Source organism: Cariama cristata, unplaced genomic scaffold (genome assembly GCF_000690535.1).
Source record: "Cariama cristata isolate BGI_N322 unplaced genomic scaffold, ASM69053v1 scaffold1548, whole genome shotgun sequence".
Taxonomy (NCBI): Eukaryota; Metazoa; Chordata; class Aves; order Cariamiformes; family Cariamidae; genus Cariama; species Cariama cristata.
Window position 1 is genome coordinate 11,004 of NW_009629239.1, and position 18,004 is coordinate 29,007.

Consider the following 18,004-nt stretch of genomic DNA (forward strand, 5'->3'; position numbering starts at 1 on the left):
AGAGTTGTGGGTAATGAGTAACTAACAGGGATAAATGATTTTTAATAGACAACGGTAATGTCTTCAGAATGATAAATACTTTCCTGTTGTATGATAAAAAATAAATAAATCTATTTTACTAAGAGAGCTTTCTTATGAACTGTGAGGCTGGTGGGGGGGAGGAATAGATTCATTTAGACAAAATGCTATTAAATTGCCTGTATAGTGTCCTGTCAGACAACTATCGACCCCATCCCATGGGAGAAATCGATTTCCGTGCCGAGAGCTGTGTGCTTTCTGCGGTGTATGGCTTCAGTGCTATTGCTCTGGTAATCACACACCGCTGCCTCTTCTCCTTTCTCTCTCTCTCTCTCTCTCTATTTGTTGTGGAAAGATTGATTGAGAGACACGAGGGATTTAGATTGCCATATTTGTTGTTATTTGACCTTTTCAATTATATTCTGTTAAAAATGTAAATACTTCATTTGTAGTAATGTACATATGAATTTGCTTAAGTGGTCTGCGAGTAAGGTTTTCAGGAGGAAGCGTTTACCTTTGTTCTCCTGTAGACCTATTAGAGCTGACTCAGTTAACTGAATTCAAACGCAGCCGAGGATGCTCCCTGCTTCAGTAAAACTATCTAGGCTAGTTCTTAACACAGCGAGATCTAAAGATGGGAAAAATAATCCAAACTAGTAAGACCAGAATCACATAAGCGCTGAAAAGTGAAATGATACGTGATGAAGGATCCTTGCTTTGGTTTCGACTGGTTTTTCTTCTTTTAGGCACAAGTACCTTTTGTCAGCTCGCACTAATGAGAGTCATTTTTTAACAAGACAAAACCACTTGCTGTCAAGAAATGACAACATTAAAGTTGAAACCCAGTTTTAAATCTTCCCTCTCTGCAGGTAAATAAGAAACAAGGTCTTTGTCGTGAAATGTTCACACGTCGTTTCTCAGATGATACAGCTTCAGTTTATGAAACTGTTTGACAACTTATATATGTGCTTGACTTTTTCTACTATTTCTTGTCATTCTTACATTAGTTTCATTGTTGTGACTTACTTTAGCATCATTTGTGCTAAAGCAGGTGTTTGAAAGGCTGCTTGTGGGAATTGAGGTCCTTGCTGTCCTCTGAGAGCGTACTTTGGCATTTGCATGTGGGGGGAATCTCTGAATGGGAAAAAGCCAGGGTGGATCTTCTTGCTCTGCCTCGTGCCAGTGCTAAGGGTATAGAAGGGAATAAAGATCTGCTGGTAGATCACAGCTATATTTTAGTAGTCTCAGGCTGCTACATTAGGCCTTGGGAGGGAAGTGTAGGATGGCTTAATTAGAACCATGTACTAGCCCAGACTTAAAGACCAACAAACTGCCGAGTCCATCTTTGCACATACGCACCTAGGCAATGCCAAATATCTGGAGTTTCAATGGTCCTATTTTTATTATGCTAGGTGGACAAAGCTGCAAAAACAGAATCACTGGTGATCTGTAAAAATCAATAAAGACAGGACGCAGCTTCTCCTTTGCCTTTTACTTGCCCACATCCTTTAATCTGTAGTAAATAGACATAAAACGCTGTTCAGTTAAAATCACATTGCCTTACACTGACCTTATGCTCCCCTCCTCCTCTGTGAAGAGATGGCAGAACTGTGATGAAGCTGCCAAGAGCGAGGAATGTTAAATGCCTTAGAAAAACTTCACTGTGCTCTTGGGCACGTAACCGGATTTCTCTACCTATACTCCAGTAGCTGCTTGGCAAAGCGGCCACAGCCTTTTTTAGGGGTGACAGGAGGTCATGGGGCAGAGCCCAAGCCAGTAAAAGTGCTCCAACACAGCGCTCGCAGAGGGTGAGCCAAGGTGGGAGAGGAGAGTAACAGCACCCTGCTGATGTCCTGCAGCAGTTGTGAGGTTGCTGCTGTACAAGGGATGAAGGATGACTATGGAGCAGGATTGAAAGTGAGAGGAAAAGGGGATTGCTTAATTGGAAGCTGTTTTGGTGGGACAATGGGGAAGGCAGGCCTGTTATAAGCAGGCACAACCACAACAGAAGAAGCAGACACAAATTTCATCAGAGTAAAACCAGCAGCATCCCCCGCCTTTCCTTCCTCAGGGGTTGGCGACATCGGTTTCCAGATCCTATTGTTTGTGTTCAGCCAAACCTTTTGGCTTGTCCTTAATAGTGACTGGGGCAGGTGTGAAAATCATTGCTGCAGAGAAGTGGCTGAGATCTGCAGAGATGCTAGAGGAGAATAGAGACTGGCTGGAAGAAAGGCTGAAAATTGCATCTAACATAACACTTCAGAGAACACGCCCCACATCTCAGTCAGATTTACAGACCTTCGAATCTGGTTGTTGTCTGTGGGTCCTGAATACTTCAATTTTTTACTCCATAACAGCTTAATTTTTAATTTGTTTTTTTTCACCTGAACATGGTGTTCTTCATTCCTTGTCTTTATTTGTTACAGAATACAACAGCAACATTACAATTAGATATTTATGGCAGTGGTAACAATTCAGCAGTAGACAGCCAGCATGCAGGCAATGAGCAGGGAAGATTTCACATGCATGCAGGCGTGTCAACTACCACTTGAGTCAAGTTAAAAGGTGTCTGACCTTAAAAAACCCAACCCACTGTGGGATTATGTTGCTGCATTTCCTTTGCAGTGAACAAAACAGTTCAGGATCCTTAACTATGAAAGCTAAGATATAAATATAAACTAATACTATTGTGTGAACAAATCTCTACATCTGCAATTGTACAGAAAGTATGGGGAGAGAGAAAACATCTTTTCCTGTTGATGTGATGGTGCATGATTTGCAAATAGCGTGTCTGTTCTCAGCAGCGGCACCGGGAGACACTGAGCTCTGCAAAGGATGTTTCTAGTCCCATCTTCACCACTTTCAGGCCTAGGTGACAGTTCAGGAATCTCTAAAGTGGAAAATTCTAAAATACATCACTATTAAGTATGTACTTAATGATCCATTGGAGTAAGTGTGACTTTGCAACAAAGGAAATTCTATTTCAATATAAGGAAAAAAACCTCAGCTGTGAGAGTGGTGAAACTTTTGAACCAGGTTTCCTAGAGAAGCTGTGACATCTCCCTCCTTGAAGATTTTCAAAACCTGACTGGACAAAGCCCTGAGCAAACAAGTCTAACATTAAGGTTAACCCTGCTTCGAGCAGAAGATTGGACTAGAGAACTGCCCCCATTCTCCTCACACCAAAGTCTCTTTGAAACTAAATCTTTCCATGATTTTATGACTTCAACTCCTGGTTACATTTAAGCATTTGCCCAAGATAGTGCCTTGCAGGGAGAGCAGTTCCATCTCATGAAGTGGAGACTTTGTTTTTCAATAGCCTTTCAATACTTTGTGTAGCACAGCAAGTGAAGATACCTTTCTTCCCCTCTTCATCAGCCTCTCCTCCTTGCTAGCACTCCTCCCCTCATCAAATAATTCAATTTAACTTTGCTGGAGGCAAACGCTGACTTCTCATGTCCATTCAGGAAGGTGCCTAGGCAGGAGGGAGAAGACCGTATCTGAGAGCATAAAGTGCACAGGTACAAACACGTCTCCCATCTGTGCAGAGATGCAGCTGAGATGGAAATGCTCAAGCTGCGTGACAGAAACGGTTGGAGAAAATCACTGACTGCAGCACCACAAACCCAGTGCCTCTTAACTTCAGGTCTGAGAGTGTGAGAGTCTCTCCCTCCGTCTTGGGGTGAGGAAAGGGAAGGAGAAGCTGCGCTGTGTGTTTTTGTTAGAAATATAGAGGGAGAGAGGTGATAGAGGAGGGAGGATGAGGAGCCAGAAAGAAAGGAGGAAGATGGAAGTGTGGGGGAGTATGTATGTGGGAATTTGTATAGGGAATGGACAATGTTACAGGTATTTGGGGAAATGTCATCGTATGAGTATATATGAAGGAAAGGAGTCAGGCATGTGGGGAACAGCATGAGGTCCCAATAGTGAGACCTATACCAGAGAAGATGGGCTCTCTTCCTTGTCTCTTCTCAGGTATCGTAAGAAGTTTACAGGAGTAGTTTTGGTCCAGTTGTGACAAAGCTGAGACCTCTCAATAAACAAACAGGGACTTGAAATTAAATTAATGTGAAAGGGAGCTTAGGAATAGTAGAGGGATACAAATATCAGTTGCATCTCTGAGGTATGAAACTTCTTGGGACCTGTTCTCATTTGCTTATGCATATTTTTTAATTAAGTAGAATTTAATTTGATAGCCCATTAGAAGTACATCGAAAGGAAACTGCTGGATGCCCCTTGTCAAGTATTTCTATGCTTCTCTCTCACAACAGGGTGACTTTTGCACTCTGATCACTTTTTGTAAAATAAACAAAGCAAGCTACCTGTAATTGGAGAGTCTAGTGTTGCTGAGCCCAGGATTTTGGAAAAATGCCCCTGCAGTCCAAAGTACCTTAGCTTCCATTAATCAGCTTGTGTTTGTATGTGCCTGTGCTTCGGAGGATGTTTAATGAAGGAAGAAACCGCCGCTCATCCCCGTCCCCATGAATTAAATGCAAGAATCCGTCACTTTAATAGAAAATTTATTTGTGCATGCGAAAAAGGCTTTGCTTTTGATATCAGTGACAGGGAGAGCAAAGAAGGGGCGAAGTTGTCAAATGACTCTGTTGGTAAAAGATGAACTGTTTGTAGAGCTTACTTCTGGACTGATGTTTTTCTTCTATTCAGTGTCTTCCTCCTTTGCCGCCCATTGCTAAGGACAAATAAAGCAAAGTTGCAGTACACGGAAACATACAGAGTATCTGAGCATTGGTTACAAACGTTCCCAGGTCAGAGAGCAGAGGGAACCAAAGTGTAACGAAAGGATTTGAAAGACTTTACACTTTGAATGACACTTTTTGAAATTAATAACTTCAATCCCATCTCCAGTTCTCTTCCAAACCCCATAGGATCCCACTACCATAATTAGCATCCTTACGGATGCATTCAGGAATAGACTAGGCTTCCTCCTACCTTGGTTTGATTTATCTAGGTGTGGGTTGCATTAACTTGGTGGGGTGATGAGGAAAACTTGTGTTGTCCTCTGCTTTGAGCTGGTAACTGCAGGTAGATCCCTCTGCTTTGGACCCAATGAATTTCCTTTAAAGGAATGAAAGCTAAGCTGTTCTAAAAGGCCACAAGAAGTGGACTAATGATTTTTGTCTGTCAGTCTGATAACTCCATTCTCATGTTTCACTTTTTCCTCCCATTTAATCTGTTCTGTATGTTCACATGTGAAGCTCTTGTTTTGGTCCTGAATTTGTGTTTGAAAAAAAATTAATGAACTTCCACTGTGGTGCTGATGAAAGCATAACCTAAACTTCCATTCGTCTTTTTTCTGTCACTATCCATTGCAGATTTCTGTCCCTGCTATCCACCCATATCTTAGTAATTTTGTGGCATAGTTATTTCCACTAATTCCCTAGTTTCAGCTTCCCACCAAGTATAAAGCAACAAACACAAGAAATGTTGCTTCAGGTACAATGCAGCCACTTCTCTTATTTACATCCCTTCATCCAGTAAACGTACGCTTGAGCTGAAATACTGCTAACTTCTCAGAAGTCATCTGTTAATTCATCTTTTTCAGGAGGACTCTCACTTACAGATGGACTGGACACTGGAAGTTGTACCACCCCTGGGGATTCCACCTCCATGAGATCTGGCCTCCTGGGACATCATCTGGGAGGCCCGGGACCCACTGGAGATCCCGCTGCTGGTAAAACCTGATGAATGGGTTGAGCCTTTGGCACCTAGAACAGTAACAAAGGAGATGTTGCTGACTGGAAGGAACCTTACGGCATAAACTACCGTGTTTTAAAAAAATTCAAGGCTAGCAATTGTATCAAAAGACCAAGAGACTGCTGATTACTTCACTTGTTCCATTAATATACAGCTTTTTAACTGCCACCTTGGGGAAAGGACATTTGCAGTGTTTTGTGGATGTTCCCAGAACACAAAGAAAATCTACAACTCTTGCACAGGCTGGTTTTGATAAATTTGGATCTCCAAAACAGTTTCAGCACAGTTTGTCTCTGCTAAAATTGCAATTTTCTGAGGAGCTGCCTGAGGACTGTGGAACAAACTCTTACAGGAACTAAGGATTGTTGCAGACCTCACCACTTAATGTTCCAGGTGACGGATATGTTCCTTCCACTTCACTTTCCATAGCATAAACCTATACATAATAGATACCTGTAAAATTCACACACAGCAAACTGTGGTAGCCAGTGGCCAATTTATATGTATATCTCCATCTCAGTATAAATAAGCCCCAAGCAAAGTATTCCATTGCAAACTCTTCTCCTGGGAGAGGAGTAAAACATTAGCAATGACAAATGTTAGTGATAATGCTAAAAGCATTCCTGGAGGATACTCAAATATTTTGGTGATGAGCTTGTTATAACATCTTCTGTAAAGTGATACTGAACAATACTCATGCCCTGCTGCAGAATCAGCCGCTTCTTCGAGCGTGTTTGTTCTGCGGGCAGGAAGGGTTACAGTCTGAATGAAAAGGTTAAGAAGATGTGTTTTGAAGAGCGAGAGATTTCAGTAAGCACCTGCGGAAATGAAATCAGGCCCTTTTAGCTCTCAATCAGGCAAAGAATGTGTGGCAAGCTCTCCTGCTGCAGGGAGCCAAAGCTCACACCTGTCTTGGCAATGTTACAGAGCTAACATTTTTCACATGGATAAAAGCTCTTTTGGAGTTTCTCCTGTAGGAATGGCTAAGGTTTCTTTGAGTCCTGCAGATCTCTTTTCACCCAAATAGCGGTTTTCATAAAAGTCCATAGTTGATACAGATATTGCAAGAAGAAAACTAGGTGGTGTTAAATGTTTAGTTTACTTCTCTGTCTTCTAAAGATTCTCAGCACTTGGAGGGATACAAGTCTTCAGTCTTTTAGTTTAGAAACTGAAACTTCATGATCTCTCGAGAGAATCACCACTGAAATGTTTGCCACTGGTTATGGGTGTGCTGAGAACTGCTGTACCACCCTTATCTGTAACAGAAGGCAAGATTGTGCAGCTGACTCTACTCTAGTCTATGATTAGATTAAGCAACTGGTACCTCCTATGTACCAGGATTTCTCTGCCTGAGAGCGGCTCTTCCTGCTCTTCACTCTCTTGGTCCTCCTCCTCTCCTGATTCTCTCTCATATTCTGTCCCTGTGCTGCTACCATCTCTTAAGTTGTTTGCTATTAAATATTCAATAAACACTGTATTCGGTAACCTAAACTCACTGGTCAAATCATACAGAGTTAAAATTAAAAAATGCCTCACAGGAGTCACATGCAGTCTCTCTCTAAATGATCCTCATTGTCACTTATTCCCTCACTGTCTAGAAAGCCTCACGCTCTGCATAATATTGTCAGCGATGTAAATCATATCTTAAAAAAATAACTTTCTTTCCATCACGCTTATCGCATTTTTTACTACTACAAGATGCCCCAAATCTGGACCCTGGCCAGCTCACCTGGCCAACCACCCGTTTTATGGCTGGAAGAGTCCAGGTTCAGCTCTACCCTTCAGTAGACTTCTAGCTGATTACTACAAAAGGAGTAGACCAGTGGTTGACCAATATGGCAGAGATCCCCACCTATAACCAGCCTGCTGGTTAGCATCCTCCTGACGTATGGGAGATGCAGGTCCAAGACCCCCAAGGCAGAAAGGGTTTTGAAGCCTTTATCCAAGGTCAGAGAGCTAACTGCTATGCCGCTGGGTAAAGCAGGATTACATGGGGCACTCTCTCCTGTGGAGTTATACCTGCTTAGAGGATGCCTGCCTAATCAGGTCACACGGGCAGGACTGGCAGGGACAATACCTTGTGCACAAATCCCACGGGATCTGGCGTTAAACAAGTGCCAAGGTGCTTAGAGTCGTCAGGTCAGGGATTGCTCTGTGCATGCAACAGAAAAGCAAGCACCTGCAGAGTTAGCTTATGTGAAAACCAGCTATGCGTAATTTTAGTACTTAGATACGTGCTGTCAAGGATGTGTATATATTCCCTTTCTGAATTCAGCTCTCGGACTGCAGCTAATTTCCCTCTGCTATAGCGTTTGCATAAGGTTTTATGGGTTCTCCCTGTATGAATGTGTGTGAGTAAAGAGCGAGGGAAATCTGATAATTTATATGAAATGTAGGTACACAGATCATGTTCTTGCATAAGTGTATTGTTGCTTATTGCTACCATGACTTTCCATATTATTGATGATTCTTAGCAGAATGGAGAGATAGCACAAACTTCAAATAAACACTGTCCTGAATCTCATGAATACCACATATATATGTGTACATTCATGCATATGTACATACACAGAAAACACCCTTAATAGCATCCCACTCATAACATGCAGTTAAATACAGGAATCTTTTGTCTTCAGTGCAATACAGGAAGGTAGGAGAGAAGAGATTACTTGGTAATTTTATTTTCAAGGAAAAAAAATATTGTTCGGCCCTACGCACGAAACCACAAAACCACACACCCCAAAATTGCTCATACCCATTTCTTGGAGAGTAGCAGTAGGGCCTCCAGAATGCACGCCTCCCTGAGACGCTCTGGCTTCTTGGGACATCATCGATGAAGCAAGCGATCCTCTTGAGATCCCGGAGGAAGTGAAACCAGCGTTGCGGACATTTCGGTCGGCCATTTCCCTTTCTGATGGTGTGGAATCCACTGAAGCATTGTGAGGCTCGGCCAATCTTTTTATACACTGTCTAGCTAACAGCAAAGAAATGAAACTGCTACCACAATCAGAAAGAAAAGAAACTGAAACATCCTCATCCAGAAAATGAAACTGAAATTTATGAACAGGCCTTTTTATTGCAGTTGTCAGGTCAAATTTTAGTCAAACCAACTGATATCCTCTTATGAAACTAAAACAAACTAGTAGCGTATGAATCCTTGATTGCCAGCTGATGGGGCTGAGAATTTTGCTTCTCCATTCTTTTGCATTGCACTCGGCTGTACTGAATTGCACCTGTAGAAGATAGCCCCTCGTTTTAAGAATTAATACAATTCTAAGTAAAGACAATAGGTAAAGAGACAGCGAAGTGGTGGTCATGTGGAAACGGCAACTTGAGCTGGTTATAGCACCCAGAGTTCAGCTGTGGTACAGCTAACCCCCCGCCCCCCCCAAGAAAATGTTTTGCAGAGAGCTGGAAATGAGAACTCAATTAACAACGGGTGGTTGAAATTAATTTCTTTATGGAAGGAACTGTTAGGGGACCTTGCATCGTACAAGCAGATTGACACAGATGTTTTGTTCTTCCTCGTGCAAATCCTGCTAAAGCAGAGCCTCCATCTTTAATGAGCAGGCCTTTGCAAATGGCACACACTCTTTTGTCGCAGTTTTTCTTAGCCAGTAGTTTAAACAAGGCTGTTTAAAAATCCATGGGCCTCCTCCCTTAGAGTAAAGAGGAATATCTGATTAGGTCACACTATGGCAGGGATGGCTCTCAAAGTGGAAATATACAGAACAAAACCACAGCATTTTCACAGTTGTATAATATCTAGACCTTGTACCTGGTGGGTTATAGAACAAAGGATGCAAAGTTGTTTCCTCCCTTCTTATATGTGATGTTTATCTGAGCAGTGGGATATCTGGCCCATGTACCCCTGAGCAGCACTGCTCTTTTACCTCTTCTCTTTCACTCAATATTTCTTTCATTCATATATGTTAGTTTTCTTTAATTCTAATGTTTGTTATTTTTATTTTCTATTCTGCTTGCATCAGGGCTTCTGTACTTATGATGCATCTATATCCCCACAATTTCTCAGGCCTCTCATTTACCATTTTTAAATACTTAATGTTATAAAATACCTAAAGTTGCAGCTTAAATGCAAGTAAAATTCCATGTAAGACTAGGACAATTAATGTTATAGGCCCTGTTCAAAGTGACAGTAAAACCAAAAACATCACTTTCTTTGCACATATTGCCGCAGCTCCTTCCTTCAAAACTGCTGAAATCTTTTGGTGCTTTGTTAATATTGCTTATTTAATATTCCAAACAGCCCACTAGGAAATGATGATAAAGTCTGGCAAAGCCACGGGGAATGAAGGCTTCACAAAGTTGCAGAGACTCTATATGTGACAACCTTTTACTCAATCCTAAAACACAATTCAGAATGGATGCACACAAAGTTGTTTAACTAAAAATAGTTAAAATCAGATAAAATAAAAGTTTTATTGCAAGCAAAGTACCTCAAGGCAATTCAGGATTGGCAGAGACATCAGTGAATAGGCAGGGAAAGGAGAAATTAATAGTAGTCTCATAAAAACAAGATGAAGAAACTCCATGTAATAAGGAGAGGGAAGGCACCGAAGGAATTCAAGGGAAGCCTCTGTTCACAAGTGTGCCATGGACCTAGTCAGCAAGGAGGTGGCTCTAAAATCTGCTGTGTGGTTGCAGTGAGTTGGATGAGGAACATGTGAGTGGGCACAGAAGACACGGTCCTAAAAACAGCCGAGCTCTGCCTACCTTCATGCTCTTGTTACTGTAGTGGCACGGCAAATGTAAGTTATGGAGAAGTTCTGACCTGGAAGGGGGTTGCTTTTACTTGTTTTCAGCTTATTATGAAAACTTGGGACAATCTCTTGTATGAAAATGAATGAAAACAAGGTCAAACTCTTGTACTTGCGTCAGGGCTAGGTCTGCTATTAGGTCTTAACAGCCTTGACCAGCATCCCCAGGGCCTGAGTGATGCTGTAGGTGCTCCTGTCTGCAGGGACTGAGCTGCAGCCTGTCTTCATGGCTTGACCTTGGACCTGCCTGGTTAGCAAGGACAGACTTGCCCAGCAGTCGCTGGACTGTGACTGACCCTGGCTACCACCACCAGATCTGAACCTGATTTGTTGACTCATGTCTCTGGCTTGACCTTAGGTTTGCCTCATCACTACAAACTTACCTGACGATTTGGACTCTTGGTTCAACCTGCCTATCATCTCTGGGTCTGCTGTGCTCACCTTGCTTGGGGTGGTGGGACAGGGCCTCGCTGTGCCCTGGCAACATGTGACATGACTAACATCACAGCCTCCAGTTCAAAAAGCCCCAGTGTCACTGCTAAAGTGGGACTGGGAACAAGAACTCAGTCCCTGAACCGCAGCTTCCAGAGGTCCTCTCCCTCCACCGATTCAACCAGAAAGGTATGCTTCTCCTCTCACCTGCTGTCTTGGTGCGAGTTGTTTTCCTAAACTGTCCTCTAACGTTTTTTGCTTTGTTTTACTGGTATTTCTGGTAGGAAAGTGTCACTTCCAAGATGTTAGGCAAGTGTAGTTGATGTCCAGCCGAGTTTGGGGGGAGCCTGGCACAGGAGCACTAAAGCAGTTGTAAGCTTTTGTGGACCGTTCGCCAAAAATCCAAGCAGTGATAATTTAAGAGCCAAACAACTGATGCAACTTCTCATTAAAGTCTAGAAGGAGAGAGAACAAATAACTCATTTGTGTCACCGAGACTGACATCATAACAATAAAATGGATCTGGGAGAGTATCTGAGTAATTTCCCTGTTCCAGAAGCTAAAAATCTGAGGAGAGGAGACGGGTGGTGTGAGCTGACCTGAAAAGCATCCAGTGGCACTTCTAAACCTCAGAGAACAGGGAGTCAAAGCCATGAATACCAAGAGTACGAGTGCCTTTATTTTCAATGTCACTACCATTTCAGTAGGCTTAGGTGCTTGAGCATTTTTACACGTAGCTTTAATGTTGTTTATCTCTCTGAGTTTCAGATTCAAATGAAATCCTTAAGTGTCAAAAATCATGTGCTGTCTATACTGTGCGTTCTTTGAAAGGAACTGGAAAACCAGTCTTGATTGGAAGTACTCTGAAAATTTGAGCCGTGGGCATCCTTCCCTTCATCTGCTTAAAAAAAAAAAAAAAAAAAAAAAAAAGAAGAAGAAAAAAGCATGCTAAGCTGAAAACACTAAACAAACCAACACAAGCAGATGTGCCTGCAACTCTTCTATATTTTGCTCAGGAATGAACTTGTGTCTGCAGATATAAACTGCTGCATCTCTTCGGTATGTTTTCCTTCAAGTCCTCACTAGTGTGCCACTTAGAGATATTTTCCTCGTAGTGAAGCTGGGCAGCTGATCACAGACATTAATCTCTATGTAGCCTACTTTTGGTAGTCACCTTTTTCATTCCAATAACATATTCATCGGAGTCATTTTTTCATAAATATTTTCCCATAAACCTCTGTTTCAAAAGAGATTATTCAAACAGCTTTTAAACAATTAGTCTTTTGAAGGTTCTAATTGAAGGAAATAAACCTGTAGAGAATCTAACTGAACCAAAGATCTTCAGCATCCAAGATTATCTATCTGTCACCCTGTGACCTATTTTCTTCACACTACTTTTTAATTTTTGTAGCAATTATAGTGTATATGGATAATACCTATTAGCATATTTATGGTCATTGCTTCATATTTATTGTCTGCACAACTCATTAATCTTCATCTAGTGTGTGAGGCTGACAGCTCAATCTATTTTGCAATCTCTGGGCAGCAGCCATATCCAAAAAGCTTTTGTTTCCCTGTAAATAAACTGTGTTCAGGACCAGAGGACAATGGTACATCATGCAGTGATTGACACAAGCCATGGCTGCTAATCAAAAGTAGATTTTATTACCAGCTGAGTCAAGTGCATTATGGGGCCATTGTTCTAGTGCTGTCAGGGCAAGAGCATACGTAGTCAGTCACCTTCTCAAGATGGGTTGATTGTTCTCCAAGATTAGACGGAGTTGCCTTATTATCCATCCCAGACAACAAGGCATCTCACCCAAACAGACGCCTTTACAGAAACTGCCTGTACATTGAATTGATTTGAATTGCTAATGCATAATCTGTCCAGCACAGATGTGCAATGAATATTTGGATGTTGTTTTGCATGTCAGTTGAGAAGGCTGAATGATGAGGTGATGATCGTTCAGTGATGGGTACTGGACATTTGCCAACAATTGAGTTTGAGCACTTTCCCTGACAGTAATCAGATCAGCTTCCAAAACGTCTTTTCTTCAATTCACTGACAATTTATGTTAGAAGATAATGCAACTCTCTCACAGTTAACACAGTTGGCAGCAATTTGCATTTTTTTCATATAATTAAATTTTTCATTTCACCCGAGAAGAAATACATACAGGCCGCATATATACATTTTCCAAGACACTTCCAAAGTAACTCCACTTGAATAAGAGGCCACCTAGATAAGTCAAAACCATTTAAACTCTCCATAATACAGGTGGCAATAGTTTTATTAGCTATAAAGCTACGTTTGCTGTGAAAAATTAGGAACTTTGTTATCAAGCTGTAGTAGGTAAGCTCTCCAAAAAAAGCAATTAATGTAATAAGCATTTAACATATGACCATGGTCATGTTTAGTGTAGGTTAGCAAACACAATGTTCTGATCTAAAAATTTTCAGTCTCAGTCAGGATTGACATAATATAAAATAGGAACAGAAATGAACCCCACAAGACTGATATTATGACATCAAGGGACTGATAGGAGCTCACACAGTGACATCACATGATTCATGTGAATGTGAAAGAGTTCTTTATGTAGTCATAATCATAGAATCATACAAAAATTTAGGTTGGAAGGAAGCTCTGGAGATCATCTGATCCAGCCAGGGACTTAACCTGTTACTTGCTCAGAGACATACTTGGTGAGTTCTGAGTATCTCCAAGGATGGGGATTCCACATCATCTCTGGGCAACTTGCTCCAGTATTTGACTACCCTTATAGTGATCTTTTTTTCCCCTATATATCTAGTCAGAACTCTGTAACTTATGTCTGTTGTCTGTTGTCCTTTCTCTGTGCCACCCTTATAGTGATCTTTTTTCCCCCTATATATCTAGTCAGAACTCTATAACTTATGTCTGTTGTCTGTTGTCTGTTGTCCTTTCTCTGTGCATCTCTGAGGAGATTCTCCATCTTCTTTATATCCCTCATTATTTCAGATCTAAAAAAGCACAGTTAAAATCCTACCTGTAGGAATAAGTAGCTAAAGAGCTATTGGTAGCTTAGAAAATCAGGGGCTCATGGGGACGCTTCTGATACACTTAAAAAATTTTACCTTCTAACTTCATTTAGGTACATGTCTAGTGTATCTCTAATCATATAGCGAAACACTTTCCCTCAGAAATAAATAATAATGCTTCTCAAGAACTTCTAGAGCTCTTTTTTTAGAATATACATTAATTAATGCAGCATTGTTACCTGTCTTTCTAAGGTAAAGATGAGTACTCATGAGTGTGGGGTAAAGGGAAGAATCACTTCCTTTAACTTGCCGGTCTTCCGACTAGTGAAATTTACTATAGCTAGGAAAGGAGTAGGAAGTGACTGAGCCAGAAGTTTTACAACCAAGGTCAGAAAGCAGTTTACAGGCAAGTCTGATTTTTCCATATGTCAACCTTGTTCAGGGCTAGGCTAAGTGGGTCTCGTTTGGATTTTTATTATCATTTTCATCTGTCAAAAGCAAGACATCATTATCCCTGCATTACAGAGGAAACAAATCACAAAGTTGCACTGGTGGCTTTTGGGGAGAAGAAAATTCCAGTTTTGGATGCTTTAATTTTGCGTGCTGTTAAAAAGAGAACTATATACGTGTGTAACATCTGTACGCACTGCATACTCACAGTATCAGCTGAAATTCCATGGATTTTCCAGCTAGAAATCCAGAAACAAAGCCTTTGAATAAGTGGCCTGAGAAGACTAAGTTTAGACCTCAAATGGAGTTAGATGGCAAAACCTTACTAGATGTCCACTTCACACATCCGAATTACAGTCTGTACTCCTCAGAGTTCCCCCTGGCTGGTTCCTACCCCACTCTGGCACCTCTGCTTTTGACCTTAATTTTATGTTGGTGAGCATAGTCAGTCTTGATGTTGTACTTTATGCCAGAACTTTGCTCCATAATCCAAGCATATCAGAGGAGGCCCTGCTCAAAAGAGACTCTGCAAATAGGGAGCAGTCCTGCCTTGAATGGTCAAACTCAGAGGATTCACCTAGATCAGGACTCAGCCCTTTGCGTGCGGCACCATAGGAACTAGGAGCAGAAGCACCACTCAGCCCTGGAGTCATATTCCCATTTGTTCTCTGTCTCCAGGGAAGCCTTCATTATTTCATTGGGTTTCCCACGAAGGTCCCATCCATTCATTTCCCATCCTGAGCAATCACATGCTTTTGAGACACTGAAATGGAAGCCTGGGCATCATTCTCAAGGCTGTTTCTGCTGCAAGGACAGTGGTACTTGAAAGATGTCATGGAATAGCCAGTGCTTGATGTTCTCAGTGAAGTAATTTTTTTATCACAAAGACATTTAACACAAGCAATTATTCCTGCACTGAAGGATGCTTTCCTTATGGCTAAAAGTCTTATTTTCCAAAGCATGGCAAGTTACTTCAGCTGACAAATAAATGTCAGCAGCATGGTCTTTTATTTTTTTGAACGTGAAAATGGAGGTAAAGATAAAGACGAATTGTTCCCTTTCTGTAAAAGAAACACATAGATAAGTGGTAAAACTGTGTCATCTGCTGGGTAAAAGTTCCATTTGATCCTGAGGTTGCAGTCTTCCTGGTTATATTAACAAAACCTCAGAATACAGGAATACAGACTATTCTAGACTGTAGGAAGGAAAAGAGTATGAATCCATTCATGTGGTCTTCAAGATGTATAGACGTGAGGGAAAATTGTAAGTCTGTCTGGAACCTAGGAAGCAGATTCATGAAGGCAATAGACCAAGCATATAAGACACTAATCGGTTGTACCTCTCCCTTAAAAGAATATAAGATTATTTTTTTTTTTTCTCGAAGAAATGTGGTGGAAACAAAAACAAAATGTGAAGAAATGGAATTAATGGTCACAGTGCTATTTTTAACAACACTGAGCTGCCGCTGCTATTCAAATGTAATCACCGTTGCTGGCTTAATAAAGCCATTTCAGAATACACCATCTACAAACATTAAGTAAGCATATACAAGCATAGGAATCTTTTCTAGTTCATGGGTGCCATATGGATAAGCCTATGGCACAGTATATGCTCCAGGGAAAGTGCTGAGTGGTTCAGAATGGCTCAGGTCCCTCAGGGCAGCGGCTCCCTCAGCCAGGGAACCTGATGCAGCAGATGCTCCTAGGGCAGGCCTGGTGGGTCCAGATCCACGTAGAAGCAGCTGGCAGAAAAGGAGGCTGTGATGCCTACCGTCTACAGTCCAAGACAGAGGACATGAGTTCAGTGGTGGTCTCTCCTACGTGGGTTGTCAGCTCCCTTCCTCATCCCCCGTATTGCAGCTTCTGTGCCCAAGGAGTGCACTCGAATCGTGGGTGTCTGTGGTCACCGTTGCAGGGTCCAAGGGACCGAAACCAAGTCCTGTTTTTAGAAAGGAAAGTGCAAATCTTGTCAGAAGACAAAAACTGAACACAGACAGCTTAAAACATATGGACCTCTCCTTCCCTGTAAGTTGAAGATAATATTATTTTCCTATTCCCAGGAGATTTCTGAGGCCACATATATTATGTTACTCAAGCATTATGGTAATAAGCAGAGTATAAACATTTAATGTAGATAAAGAGGTTTCAAATGCTAATACAAGTGAGTATCTATGAAAGCATAAGTGTTGGAAATGCTTTTATGGGTGCTTTGAAAAGCAATTAATGACAAAATGGCCAATCTGTTACATGAACAAGTGGTCTGAAGACCAGATGGCCTGATTTGCTTCTCAACTCCAGCTGCAAGATGTGTAGATAGGTTTCAGGCCATGCTTACAAAGGACTGAAAGGTTTCCCTGGAAGAGGAGTAAGAGTGGCTGGTTCTTTTAGACTCTTCTAGGCACTAACAGCCTGTTTCAATGAGGAAAAACCTCCTACTTTATGTTTCTTGGTAAGTTTTTTCATCTGAAGGATGTTTCGATTTGGTATTAGCCTTTTCTGTTTTGAGAATGCAGGCTACATATTTATATGACTTACACTGTTATGCTGGAGAATGAGGGCCATCTGATTGAAGTTGGTGAGTCATTGTTAGAAATGAATGTAATACAGCACCTAAGGTATTGTAAAGGGTAGACAATTATAGCAGCATGAGTAAGGATGAAGTACAGTGAGAAAAGCACACAGTGAAAGCCCTCCCTGGAAAGATCATGGAGCACGTCCTCTTGGCATCCGTACCTAAGCACGCGAAGGACGAGAAAGCAATCAGCAGTACTCAGCACGGATTTACCAAGGGTGTATTGTCTGTGGCCAACCTGACTGCCCTCTGTGCCAAAATGCCTGGTATCCCAAGTGCTGTGGAAGCTTTTGTAACAGAAAGAAAATAAAATTTCTCAAAAGAAAAGCTGTTTGTATAGAAGTTTTCAGCTGTAAACAAGAGAAATAACTTCCTCATCTCTACAGTATTTAGGGAAATACATCTGCCCATGAAGGCTGGACATGGATCGATGCCTTGAAGCAATAGTGCCTTCAGCAATTAGGTAACTTTCCCCATAACAGAGGTGCCTGTAAGCCTCTAAACATCACCCATTTATGACAACGTAATGCAAGCCTTACAAAAAGGTTCATCAAGCAGATCTGAGTCCTTGTGGCTAGTTCTTAAATGGGAAAAAAAGTGCTTCTGTATTTATAATGCTAAAGCTGCTGGGCAAGACACAGTGTAAGACTTAAATTAAATGTCAAATCATGAGGTACTAACAATAAATAATGGAGAGATTTCTGTTGCCTTTGGTGGCTGTAGATAAGCCACTGGATAAACTATTTACTGCAGGCAGGTTGAGCTGTCCTAGGCGGATCATTCTGTCCTAGATGGATCATCTATGTGTTTTGTTACTTGGATGAATGAGCAGACTGGTGTGAGCCTGTGCTGCCCACATCTCAGGGTCTTTATGGTCCCAAGCCCTGTCTGTACTGTAAAGTAGCTGGGAACGTACCAAAGCTTCAAGAGCAATCCTCTCTCATCTCTTTAGCCCGGAGAAAAGGAGGCTGAGGGGAGACCTTATTGCCCTCTACAACAACCTGAAAGGAGGTTGTAGCAAG

General features: G+C 41.6%; 1 protein-coding gene across 1 annotated transcript; it reads right to left on the reverse strand.

The window, feature by feature from the left end:
- Positions 1–4,679: 4,679 nt before the first annotated feature.
- LOC104165437 (interferon alpha-inducible protein 27-like protein 2B) lies at positions 4,680–8,636 on the reverse strand. The gene is made up of 3 exons (XM_009705077.1): positions 8,489–8,636; positions 5,598–5,744; positions 4,680–4,708 (listed from the first exon to the last, which is right to left on the reverse strand). The coding sequence occupies exons 1-3, from the start codon at positions 8,634–8,636 to the stop codon at positions 4,680–4,682; spliced, it is 324 nt and encodes a 107-aa protein (XP_009703379.1).
- Positions 8,637–18,004: the final 9,368 nt, after the last annotated feature.